Source organism: Ailuropoda melanoleuca, chromosome 11, assembly GCF_002007445.2.
Source record: "Ailuropoda melanoleuca isolate Jingjing chromosome 11, ASM200744v2, whole genome shotgun sequence".
Taxonomy (NCBI): Eukaryota; Metazoa; Chordata; class Mammalia; order Carnivora; family Ursidae; genus Ailuropoda; species Ailuropoda melanoleuca.
Window position 1 is genome coordinate 31,259,478 of NC_048228.1, and position 14,220 is coordinate 31,273,697.

Genomic DNA, 14,220 nt, shown 5'->3' on the forward strand with positions numbered 1-14,220 from the left:
AAAAAAAAAAAAAAAAAAAAAAAGTAAAAGCTATAAATATTACATCAGTGAAATTACAAAAATGAGTCATGAAGAAACAAACACCATGACTGTTAAATACTCATACATCAAAAAAGAAGCATAAAGCTTGCAATTTTGTGGCATAGTATTACATTCAAGGTTTAAAATTTTTGTCTTTAAAAAGGCAGGAAAATTTCAAATATATTTATATATTTACAAGTATAATGCAGGATCAGGAGGAAAGCACTAGTTCCACAGATGCAGTTTAAAATTAGGTCACAGCATGGTATTTGATGGACACAGCTTTGGTGTGCCTGATGGTACTTGTATTAATTTCTACAGCTCAAAAGATTTCTCAAATTAGTCAAAACTGCTTGATAATTCTTTTTTCAAAAGGCCTTTATATAATAGAGCATCCATACATCACCATACATTTGCTCAAGAAATTGCTGAAATTACTCCCTTTATTTTTATATTTCTATATTATTTTTACTAGCAAAAGACTGCATATCTGTAGATAACAAGCAAATAATAAAATAATTTATCAAACTCTATTATTTCCATAATATGACTTCTGAACAGCCTTCAGGTTACAATGTAAATAATTTATTGTTCCACTTTATAAGTCCAAACTGCTCAAGATCAAAATTAAATTTTTTTCCAATTATTTTACATATAAAAGAGACTTTTGTAGCAAACTATTTCATACTTAAAAGTAATTATGCTAGATTATGGAAATGTATGTGTATGTGTGCACATATGTATTTATAGTTACGACTTAAAATTTAACTTGAACTGATAACAGCACAGTTTCTCAAAATCAATACAAACATTTATTCCACCCAGCAAGAAGACTGTGAATTATTCACCTTCAAATAGTATTTATCTTTTATATTCCCTCACAGCCAAAGGAAATATCCACAACATGTAGCAGGGACAACTGATTAAAAACAGAGAAAGTTCTCAGTACTTCAGCTCAGTTACAAAGAAGAAAAATAGAAAAATTAAAATAGACCACAATTAAGGAGAACAGAGGATAATATGTGTTAACAGGCCTTCTATAAGCAGACTGAAAATTTTATGTTTAATGTAGCTAAAATTTAACTTCATCTTAACAGGTGAAATTAGGGTAGTAAAAGTTAAGGGAGGAAAAGATTTAAGCAAAAAAACCCAAAAATCTTATTTTTGAAGAACTTTATAAATTAGACTTTCCCCACCCTACCTAAGACTTGTTATTCAGGAAAGGAAAATTCCAAAGGCCATTCAGGCTTTGACTCAGAGACTAGGAGGGAACCTGGTATCCAAGGGACAAAAAAAAAAAAATTAATTTGGCAACCATATGACTTCTTACTGAACTCAAGAAAAATCATGTAATATTTTTGCCATGTGCAACACTTCCTCATATGCTGTCTCCACCTTCGTATCTATAAAACTAGTAACAACTACTTGAAAACGATTATTCCATCTCTTTTTAAAAAGACAGTCACATTTATATAACGTAGGAGTTGGAAACTATTGAAGTACTGGAGAAAAGGCAGCTATCCACTGTGTTCTCTGCCCTACAATTTTTAGTAAGGTAAAAATTTATAGCCTCTTAGATTTTTAAATACCATTTTAATAAACGAGGGATTTGAATTTGACAATCAAGTATAAAAATGGAAAGATCAAATTCCTCAAAGTGTAAGCTAGCTGGTTACGTAAGTAACCATTTCTTAAACCTAGTGCACTATTTTGCTAGAACCAAACAAATTGATAATAAACAATCTAATCTTACTTCATATTTTAATTTCATTCTCTCTGCTCCAGTCACTATTTACTACATCGCATCGGGCCTACTATAATGGCCTCTTCTCTGCCTCATTTCTCTTCCCACTCTGATCCAAAGTATATGCTTCTACAAAGCTGGAATACCAATTCCAAGTTATTTTTGGTGGTTCTTTCCTGTCCACACATCAAGGTAGAAAATAACTACTTAGCCTACATACATCTTAAGTGAACAACACACATTAACAAACAGATGCAGAAATCAAGATCTCTAACTGCAGTAAACCTCCACTACCATTCGGTTATTTAAACAATTGTATCTTCACGAGTATTGATAACATGCCCTAAAGCCCCAATTCTGAACTTCCCCCCACACAAGTTTCCTATTACCTTGCCACTGACTTTTATTAACAGATAGGTTTGGCTTCTACTTTATTGGGAAGAAGGGAGGCAGTGCTAGAAAACACTCTTCTGATTGTCCTCTTTACTATCTTAACATTTTTTTATACCTCCACCTATCTTTTGACAGTTTTCTTTAAGGCAGAAATGTCCTTTTCTGTTCTAATACCAACCCCATTTACTTGGGTTCATGATTTCACTTCTCTTTTCACCTATGATCTTTATCAATTATTCCCTCTAAGAAATTTACTCTGTCCTTGTCCACAGGGTCCTAGCCTAACAAATACGCTCCTGTCTCCACTGCTCTACACCACTTCTCATAGTGCTGTCCTTCCCTCAAACTACTTGTCTCTTCTTTTCTCATTAAACTTCTAGAAAGTTAACACTCTCCCTTCATTTCCTCATTCCTTACCATAGCCCTCGAAATCTGACTTCTCTCTCCACAAGACTCAAAGATGTTTTTTAAAATATGAATGGATGTCTCTTTATCCAATCATCAAAATTCAGTATTTTTTTTCTTGGCAGTACTTGACACTGTTTACCACCTAACTCTTTGGAATCCATGACAAGAAACTTCTTTTCCTTTAATCTTTCAGTGCATCTTCACAAGCTCCTTCATTTCGTCTACACCCTAAATGTGGTTGTTTTCCTTTAAATGTTTCTTCTATTCTCATGGGTCAATGATCACTGGTAAGTGCATGAATCCCAAAGCTCTGTCACCTGAATGTGACAAGAGCACTTCAAGTTCAACGCACCTCCAAACACATCCACCTAGATGGGATCTCACTATTTCTATTGTTGGTGTTATCCTGATTCAAATTCCGGACTCACAGACTCCTTCCTCCTTCCTCCTTCTTATTTGATATCTTCTTGGGTTCCATACATACCCTCTTCCTTCCTGTTCTTTCTTTCATTTGTTCCTCAGGCTTAAAAAGAAAAAAAATAGACTTCTCACTGGCTATTCTTCATCTAGTCCACCGCCCAAAGTTTTTTAAGTAAGAATGTGCAGCAGAATAATTTAGGGAGCTTTTGCAAAATATATATATGATAGGTTGGATTCTAGCCTCAGATGTTGATTTACTGGTTCTAGCATATGGCTAAGAAAATGTATTTTGAAAAAGTTCCCTAAGTGTTTCAGATGCATACTTCTTGTTAAGAATGACTACCTATCTTATAATGTACACCTCTTTCAAATTAACTTTGTCTATGGTATCAATTTGAGCATTTCATTCTTTTGCTGAAATACCTTCAGTGGCTCCCCATAATATAAGCCCTTCCCAAATCTGGGCTCCAGACACATCTCTCCATTATGTTATCTACCTTTTAAAATGCTTTTCTGTGCTCCTGAAAAATCCTTTCCCTCTCTCCACAGATCCAAATCCTATGCAGATTAAATGCTTTTTTCTTCATGGATACCACTGGAAGAGCTCAAACACAAATGAGCTCCCTCTTAGACCTATATTATATAATCTTTTACAGCATTTGTTAAATAGTGCCTTGTTTTTTAACACTGATATACATGCTTCATCACCTTGATACACTACAACTTCTCGAAATATCAGAGACACACTTAGACAATTAAACAAAAGTGATTATCAGCAAAAGCATCCCTCCCCATCATCTGCGTTAGTTTTCTAGAACAAGGGTAAATTATAAACTACTTAAATGATGATACTGACTTATCAGAAATCTCACCTGAAGTGGAGGCTTGTGGACCAACATAGAAATTCTCATTAGACTAGGAATGCTAACATCTAACCTATCATTATAGGTTGCATAGAAGGCGGAAGCTAGTAAAGTTATTACTTGTACATTACCTGTTCTGATCAAAGTCCTGAGAGTATAAATTCCCTCTCCCTAATAAATCTTATTTTGGGACTGTCAATTTTTTTTCCTGAAAGTTAAATCTGAAGGGAGAAAAAAAAATCAGAGGAAATTGTATCCTCCATTTTAATTGCATAAATCCAGTTAAAAAAATTATTGCTATAGGTCATACTTTAAAATTTTATATGTGTGCTTATGTACATAAGTGTGTATTTATATATATGTGATATATATATTCCCCTCTCAAGTAGGGTTGAAAGAAGCAAGGTCATTTCCCATAGAAGAGAGGGCATGTATGCCCCCTGGATAAGCGGAGTTTTCTAAACTTTTAACTGTGAAATAAATTAGAGGCTCAAGGAAATTGCAATGAAAGTACTACGTAAAGGTCCCATGTTCCCTCCATCCAGATCACTCTAATGGTCACATTTACACACCTCTAATACAATATCCCAACCAGGAAACTGACAATGATACAACCCACAGACCTTGTTCAGATTTCATCAGTTTTCATCTGCATTTGTGTACATGTATGGGCATGTACGGTCCCAAGCAATTTTATCACATGTATGGATTCATGTAAACACCATCAATATGTGGTATTTTAAAATATTCACTTTCATGCAATCAGATTTTTATCTAATTGATAACAGGGTTAGAAATAAAAGATAAGCATTATTTTTTTATCTGAGAAAATAGAACTTGGATACATTATTATACACAACACAGAAATGGAGCAGATACAATGAATACAAAGTAGAACTGTATTTTGGTTTAAAATAAAGTAGAAAATAAATATTCGAGTCAAAACTTTTTCAAATTTTTAAGTTGTATCCTTGAAGTTTACTAAAAAACAGCACATTTGGGCTATACTGCCCAATTAAAACAAAGTACTCAGCATTATTTCTTGGCTTCTGTTGAAGATACTGCCTCTAATGCTAGCCAATATCCTTTGCATATTTTAACAGGGATGTGTACACAATCATCTAGGGAACTAATGATATCCTGATGATAAATCTCTTTTAGTATTTGTCTCAACAGTTTTTGTTTGATTGAAGAACTAGACTATTTCTCCTTAGCATAAAATAAAAATTACTTAGCATAACAAGTTATTTTTTTTCACCCTGGCTGCCAAGAAACTCAAATGAAATTAGTGCTCGTTATAGTAAATATATTATCCTTGATTCTTAGATTTATCTTTGCCTGTCTTTATAAGGCTTCTGGCCTTTATATCTTTATTTAAATACCTTGTATATATGTACATATTACACTATGTCACCGCACACTTTTAGAAACAATAACGTATGGACTGAAAGTTTGTGACCCTCCAAAACTCATATGTTAATACCCTAACCCCTGATGTGATGGTAGTAGGAAGTAATTAGGTCATAGAGGTACAACCCTCATAATGGGATCTGTGCCTTTGTAAGAGACAGGAGAGCTTGCTTCCTCTCTCTGCCACGTGAGGATACAATGAGAAGAAAGCTATGGGCAAACCAGGAAGAGTGTCCTAACCAGATACTAAATCTACTGGCACCTTGATCTTGGTTGGATTTCTCAGCTTCCAGAGCTCTGAGAAACAAATGTTGGTTGTTTAAGCCACCCAGTGTATGGTATTTTGTTATAGCAGCCCAAATGTAGACAAACAATCATATATAAATGCTACATATTTCCTTTGGAGATCAGTTCATAATTTATATTATACATCTATAAATAAACCTGATTTAATCCATACAAGTCACTTTGCCAATGAGGAAATTAAAATTCAGAAAAATTAAATGACAACTTAGTGAATGATAGAACTGGAAATCCCATCAATCTGCAGTATTTGCCTTCCAGGGGGGCATAGTAAAATCTCATTTATTTATAATTACATTAATTTTAAAATAAACTATATTTTTTATAAGCAATGCACTATTTGCTTACTTTCTAAAAATGGCCCCAATTACTACTCTTATCATCATTTTTTTATTCTGACCAAAAACCACATATCAACAAGTTGTGTTCCGTTGTGCATATCAGAGAGGTCTTTAACAGCATGAAATTTTTTTTAGAGCTTATAAGAGTGTTACAAGACAACATCTACTTCTAACTATATACTCAGGATATCTGTTTTTTTAAGATTTTGTCAGAGAGAAGAGAGCACGGGAGCACATGCACAAGCAGGGGGAGCGACAGGTAGAGGGAAAAGCAGACTCCCCGCTGGGCAAGAAGCCTGATGTGGGACTCGATCCCAGAACCCTGGGATCATACCTGAGCCCAAGGCAGATGCTTACAACTGAGCCACCCAGGCATTCCTAGGATATCTTTATAATAAAGTATTTTCATGTGATAGTAGCCATAATTACTGTCTCTAAAAACAGCAGTTGCATATAGTTTATTCTTATATACATGATATACTTTAATACACCCATTCATATACAACAGATTAATTGCTGAAAGTTGAAGAATCTGATTTTTATACTTACTGGCTGATAATTCTATTTTACTCTAAAACTGAATACTGAAAAAAACTGGGGTAAGTAGATGAATCTGTAAAACCCTTTAATAACATAATTAAATACTTAACCTAATTTATACCATTGAAATAAACATTTATCTTAAATGCCAGACATAAATAGTTCCCTGTTAAATATAACTGCTGCAAATACACTTTGCTTACTTAGGCAATTTCAAAGCATGTCTGCATTACATTAATACACACTTATGTAATCAACATATTACAAAATATTATAGAATTATTGCTAAGTATATTTTAGCGTTTGCAACCAGAACAATGAATTTTTTATTTTTTACATAAAAATAGTGTAGCATAGTTATAATCACCAATATATACATAGATCCATGCATATATTTGGTATCCTTTCCAATTACACCTGAAGTCAATGAAATAATATTTATTTCGCTTCATAAATACTGGCTTTGGCAAGCCCGATTATCCCCTCGTTTTGAATACTGTTTATTCATCAGTGAGAATGAATCCAATTTTCTTTATATCATGTAAGATGGCATATTATATAAGCTCCCTAAGTGTGTACCTTTCCAATAATAGTACTAATTATATAATAAGCATTAATTTTATTTTTGTAAACAGGCGTATTTGTTTAATTTTAATATGTATTAATTTGAATTGCATTTAACCTTTTTCTGGTATATAAAAAGGTACAAATATTTAACTTTGCCTAATCATTTTCTTCTAGCCCCTACTATATAACTTTGAACAAGTATATCTAATATCAATTATTTCCTGACCTCAAGCAATGACACGTGCAAAGAGAGAAAACTCAGTCTCCAATCACCAATTTATCCTTACAAATTATAAACATAGCATGGGAATTTAACATGAAGCTGCTCAATACCATAAGACCATTTACTATATCAGCAACTTCAAATGTGCATGGCTATAAAAACAAAACTAATCACTGAAAGAAGGGAACACTACAGAGATGGCCAGATAAGGAGAAAAAAAGAACTCATTCTTTTTAATATCACCTTTGAGAGAAATCTATAATGAAACAGGCTGAAGGTATGCAATTCTGAAATTTAATAGTACTTCTCTTTATTTAAAATTACATTCCCCAACGTATCCCATCACAGCTTTGCTGATTCCTTCTAAATTGAAATACAATTTTTCTCTGATCTTTGATTTAAAGGATGTCAAACTTCTTATAAAAAGGGTTACTTGACAAAGTTCAAGGCAAAAGAGCTATTTTAAAATGCTGTCTATATCAGAAGTCTGTTTGGATACTTCGAAAGAGAAATCCGTAACTGAATAAGTACCGTTAGTGGGTCTTTGGAAGAAAAGAAAAAAGACCAGGCATTTTAAATGAAAAATGTTCTTACCCAGTGATTCTTTCATCTCCAAATGCAAGAGAGAGAGACTGGGATTCAAAAAGTTCATCAGCAACAAAGCCTCACTCCGTCCCATTTAGCAGTTGCATCAGTCTGCTACCTGACGTTATGTAAGAGCTTCCTTCCATGTGGAAGAGTTCCTAAGATGGGTACTGTCAAAGCCAGTAAAACTGAAATCTGACCTACTTTTTTCAAAAGATTTCCATGGATTTTATGGCAAGTGTAATTTCTTTTACAGTTGGAGCTCTCCTCCTTTCAAATAAACTGCATTAACTGAAATATGCTAGCAACTGCTTTACTTTTTAAGTGTTAAAATACAAATCCATACAATATACACATATTTCTCAAATTTTTATCTCTAACAGTGAGTGCTTTCTGGTGCTTTTTGCATACATTGGCTTTCCTATCTATTGTAAGCCTAGTATCATTCTGAATAAACCCACATTGAAAATCATCCATTTGGAGTAAATCTATAAAATGTAAGTAAACTAGTCTGACAGGAAAGTTTGGTAAAACACAAATGTGAATTTTAAAACATATGTTACTTATAACAAAAAGATTCCTTGTATTTATAAAGCTGTCATGTGTAATTTTCAATCTTTTAAGAATGAAGCATTACATTCTTGAGAGGGAAGAAGGTTAATTAATTAAAATAGAAGCTATTCAATACACTTTTTAAAAAGAGAAATCTAATTTTTGGCTTCTTTCAAACTCCCAATTGTCAGGTAATGAAAATGCATTTCAAGTAAATTCACAAATCAACCACACAGCATCATTATTTACAGATATAAAATATCATTCTTATAGTTCAAATAAAAGTGCTGTACTTTTCCTACAATTATTCTGAAAAAAATCACTGAGAAGTTCACAGAGATTTAATTTCAAATGAAAGGATAAGAAAGCATACAGGCTTATGGAAATTATACGCACAAGGCAGCATGGCACAATGGACACATTTTTTCATATGATTTACAGTAATAAATCCCTCCTTATATTCATTCATCCTTAAGACTACTAACTTCATTTTCCTTAAACAAGGTTTACAAATATAAAAAAAAAATAGCCTGTATTTGCTATGCTTAATTTTCCACTTAACTATAATTTACATTGAATTAAGTGAAAATGGTTATAAATATTTATAAATAAACGAAACAAAAAATTTAACTTCATAACCTAAAGCACATTTACAGACTTTATACTGTATACTTCATAAGAACAGAGCAAACAGATATGATAAACACTATAATAATGGACCTCAGTCTCATCAAAATGATAATCTTATTAACTGCACATTTATTACCCTAACTTCAAGGTTCTTTAGAGTACACAGGGAAGAAAATTACTCTGTGCTCATAAAAATCACAGCAAATTGAGACAAGAGATCACTATGAGTGTTTCTTCTATTGTGCCAAAACTAAGGGAAAGTCCAGGACAAAAGTACTCAAAACAGATTATTTCCTATGATTAAACAATGCATAACTGAAGGATAACTAAACAGAACAAGGACTAAAGAATACTTATGGTAGACTTAAATTCTAGTAATGTACACAGAAGGATAAGAATAACATAGTAATGATCAATGCTCTCCAAATACATGCCATCCATCTTTGACTATGACTCTATAGTGGCTTTTTTCGTATATATTGTTAAAATCAATCACATAAAATATACCTTAAATGGTTCACTCTTGAAAGCTAATATTCTAATAAGCTATGATGTTTAAAAAAAATCCTAAATATAAAAATGCAAAGTATCAGAATTTTATAAATAAAGTTAATATCCTAGGATAAAAGGCACAGGAATGAAGGACAGTAGATAAATTTATAATCAGTATTGGGGACTATAAGCTATAAGCTAAAATTCATATTAAGACATACACATTCTCAGATAAAATATATAATGTTCCAGAAAAAGTAAGGAAAGGAGAATAAATGAGGCTAGCCTTACCATTAATGCTACAAATTATAACACAAAAGTTGTAGTTTCAGTCTTTTTTCTACTTTTTGCTTTTATCATAAATATGTTCATGACCTTATTTTCTATCTGGCTTACATGCACAAATCACTTTTTGAAGCACTGCCTATTATAAAAGGGCTATGTCTTTTGTGCATGAAATCAATGGGGAAAATAAACAGTAAAAGTTATCCTAGTTATATAAATAGAACTAAATTCCTAGGAGGCTTTAAAGGTAAATGTTATAATGTGTGTTTTTGGCTCAGAAAATATAAATCTAAGGAAAATCCAGGATAAGGCTAATCAAACTGAATATACTCAAGATTTTTTTGTATTTTGTTTACATAAATGTGGAAAGGAGAAGTAGCAAATGTAAAAATTTTTGTAATATACCCATACCCAAGTTCTTGCTTTCTCTCTACCTGGCAGAGCAGTGTATTATAGAAAGTGGTGAGGATGACAGTGTGACGTTATGACAAATAGGAATGGAGTCAATGCAAATGCAGTAGGCCAATCTAGCTTTTGAGAAGATGATGGTTTTTATGAATGGATTTCTTGAATTGCAAGTAATTAAAAATTTATTTGGACAGACTTAGATACTTTAAAAAACTGTTCATAAGCATTCTCATTCAGAGACAGAACTTCGATAAAATCACTGAAAAGATAATATTTATTTTTTCTAAAACTAAAAGCCCCAATTTCTTAAAAATTGACTTACTTTCCTCCAAAAGTATTATTTGTGATAGGAGAGGAAAAGAATTTATTTCCTTAACTTCTTAGTTAAAAATGCTATGGCCCAAATTTCCACTGGTTCTGCTAAGTAAGCAGAGCTAAGTCATAATGGCCCATGTTAGTGTCTTAAACTAAAAAAGACAGTGCTAACACGAAAAGTGAAATTAGTCTCAAAACTGTAATTCTTAAAAAAAAGTTTTTAAGTGTATCACTGATATTTCAACACTTACGGCTATCGTAACATATGTTTCCTAGAGCCCTGCCCGTTTGAAGGAGCACTTCCTGGTCTTTGCTATTTAGCAGCTGCACCAATGGTGAAATCAATCCGGCATCCACACATGGAATACGCATAAATTCTGAAAATAAGAGACATATGTAATTAAAAATCTAAAAATTAGCAAATTACATAATCATGTCCTTTAATAAAATACCTACCATTAAAATGTTCAAGATGGCTTACCATTTGAAGAGTATATTCTGTTCAAAAGTACCATTAAAACTCTACTACTTAGTGAAGTAAGTACACAAAATGAGTGGGGTCATATTTTTCTTTGTTGACAGTCTCTGTCCTAAACCAAAAAGATTTTTAATTAACTTTCATTATACCTAATTGATCACTATCTTCTTATAATAATGAATGTGCTTGGGAAGCAATATATGATGATGGAAACACTGGCAATGTTCTTTCCACAAGCCTGACAATTAAAGTACTACAATTATAAGCTGAGCCATCAAATTGTGAAAATTTTCACATCTTCTCTTATTTTTTTCATTATATGTCTCTAAAAAGACAAAATATTTTTTTAAAAGGTTCAAGTGTATCATTACAAATAACAGGCCCTTTTTAATTGGAGGACCTTGTAGAATCATCTATTCCTTAACTCCTACTCTTTATTCTTAGGGATCACTCATATCTGCTGTTATACCCACACATCCATAGGTCTCAAGTACCAAATGTTAAGTCCTTCCAGACTTTCAACTCATTTTTCATTAGTTCTATAGTAAATCATTCTCAAAATTTATTGTCTCCCAATGATACCATCGTCATGATGATTAGACATAAACTTTATAGTGTCTCATGATGGACTACCACAAAACTGAAGGATGATAATGATATCCAATTAATGAAAGTTCTCCAAATAATCAGTGTTAGAACCATCACTTTGGACAGCATGACTTACTATAAGGATATACTAGTCAAGGAACTTAGGTCAACACAGACCCAATTCCTCAATCTATAACTCATCCAACTAAATAAAAAAATCACTGTCTTTTCGCTATTACTTTCAAGGGGGTCCACTTCTTAGTTTGTTCCACAAGTACCATCATAAGAAATCTTCCCTCTCTTTCTCTTCATTTTCAAATTCCTAGAGCACATCATATAGGGCTGTTATGTGAGCTATAACCTCTGAAATAACTTCTGTTCCCCATGACAGAGCTATGAGTCACAGATGTATTCCTCTCTACCTAAACAAAGGATTGCATTCCTTTTACATCTCTTATTTACTTACCACTGTATTATTGAAAACTCTCTGTAATTTAAACTTCCAAGATTTAAGAAGTACTTCTTACTTCTAAAGCTAATCATTAAGTCTACTGTTGGTATATATTTTTTTAACTCCCCATTGGGAAAACGAGTTATGCTATATATACTTTCAATAATTCAATGACCATCTTCTATAGGGGATGACACATCACTCTACTTGTCTCTTTTTTTTTTTTTTTAAGATTTTATTATTTATTCGACAGAGATAGAGACAGCCAGCGAGAGAGGAACACAAGCAGGGGGAGAGGGAGAGGAAGAAGCAGGCTCATCGCAGAGGAGCCTGATGTAGGGCTCGATCCCATAACGCCGGGATCACGCCCTGAGCCGAAGGCAGACGCTTAACCGCTGTGCCACCCAGGCGCCCCTACTTGTCAATCTGTTAAGTTAATGGTCGCTTTAGGATCTTTATATATCTCAAATCTTAAAATATCACGTCACCAACTCAAAATTAGTCAATTTAAAGATAGATATTCATTATCTTTTCTACCTTCCCCTACGCCTAGTTTCCAACAGTGAAATGACTTCTAAAATTAGAAATTTAGGAATTGTCTGATTTGCACTCTTTTTTTTTTTTTTAAGATTTTATTTATTTATTAGACAGAGACAGAGACAGCCAGCGAGAGAGGGAACACAAGCAGGGGGAGTGGGAGAGGAAGAAGCAGGCTCATAGCAGAAGAGCCTGATGTGGGGCTCGATCCCATAACGCCGGGATCACGCCCTGAGCCGAAGGCAGATGCTTAACCGCTGTGCCACCCAGGCGTCCCTGCACTCTTATTTTATAAATGGAACCTGTTGTTATATTTTATTGTTTTGCTTGTTTGGTTTGTTGTTGCTATTCTTCAGGTGATGAGTTACTATTTTTCTTTGCTTTGATGCTCTAATGGTCTATAGGATACCAACATATCTTTCAAAATTCTGATGGTACAATAAATAGCTCCAGTTATTCTTGAAATGATAGAGAACAAATAATTACAGGAAAATTGCAGAATCAAATAAAACTGTTCTGAACTGTTTTTCTTTATATAAAAGCATACAAACACTCACTGTATTACAGGTCAATTGTGCCTCAATTTAAAAAAAAAAAAGCATATGAAAGTAAAATAAAACTAGTATATTCCTTGGCTTTCAATGTAAAGTCAACACTGCCAGTCCCGGGAAAAAGTAAACTCCTGTCTAAAACCTTCTGTTTTTTAGCCAGGTTGCTTTTTAACTGAGGAATGCAGCCCTCTTTAGCTAGCTTTAAAGACATGAAGTTACGTACTTTAGATGGGTATATGCAAAAATATACCAGGAACTTACAAGGAATATGTTTAAGATATTATATTATATATTATTTATTTGTATATATAATATATATAATATTAGAAAGGCTACAGAATGAATGGCTGTGACAGTCATCCTTGTTCAAACGGATTCCCACTACACACATCCCTAGTTCGTACTACATAAGCCTGTTACCTGATCATAGCTGGTTAGACTCTGACTCGAGTCCAGACTATATACAGGCTGGCCAATAACCTATCAGATGTTCTAGTTCAAAAAATCTGCTAAACAGGACAATATCAATGAATTAAAAAAAAATCAGATCCTCTCTTGGTAATTTGAACTCCAGAGAACCAAAAAGTTTCTGGGGAGCGAGGGAAGGACTGTTAGGGGAAGGCTGAAACTAAAATACCTATAGAATGACAGTGAGTGAAAAAACCACAGTCAGTGAAAGCCATTATGCAATAGAAGGCAGAAACCACTAAGTATTTGTATGCTTCTACGTGTGTCTATACAAGATAAAATTAATTTTGTTTTTTGCATAATGTGTGGATTTCAATATAAAAATTCAATATAGAGGTTTAAGGAATAGGCATTGCTCTATCTCAAATATCAACCCAAATTTATTAACATAAAGTTGATTTCTACTGCGGAGTATTTTTTCCTTTGATTGTAGTGGAACACTCAATAAATGCTTGACAGAGTATTTCTATTTCTTTCTGAATCCAGTATTTCTTTTTTGCTTTTACTTTCCCAAACCTACTTGAATTACATTTTCATTCACCATCATCAGGAAGTACAATACTGTGATGAAAATCATAAAGTTTCTTTTCATAAAATCTGCTTTTCATATATCTACTATCAAATATTAAAGGCCTTACATATACATA

At 33.1% G+C, this 14,220-nt stretch overlaps 1 protein-coding gene across 6 annotated transcripts in view; it reads right to left on the reverse strand.

Moving 5' to 3' along the window:
• The window catches only part of RAP1GDS1 (Rap1 GTPase-GDP dissociation stimulator 1), a 147,290-nt gene that overhangs the window by 72,381 nt on the left and 60,689 nt on the right, over positions 1 to 14,220 (reverse strand). For all 6 annotated transcript variants that reach the window (XM_019801774.2, XM_019801773.2, XM_019801775.2 and 3 more), the window contains one exon: positions 10,752 to 10,877. In XM_019801774.2, coding sequence (XP_019657333.1) covers positions 10,752 to 10,877 — 126 coding nt within the window. The remainder of the gene's footprint in view (positions 1 to 10,751; positions 10,878 to 14,220) is intronic.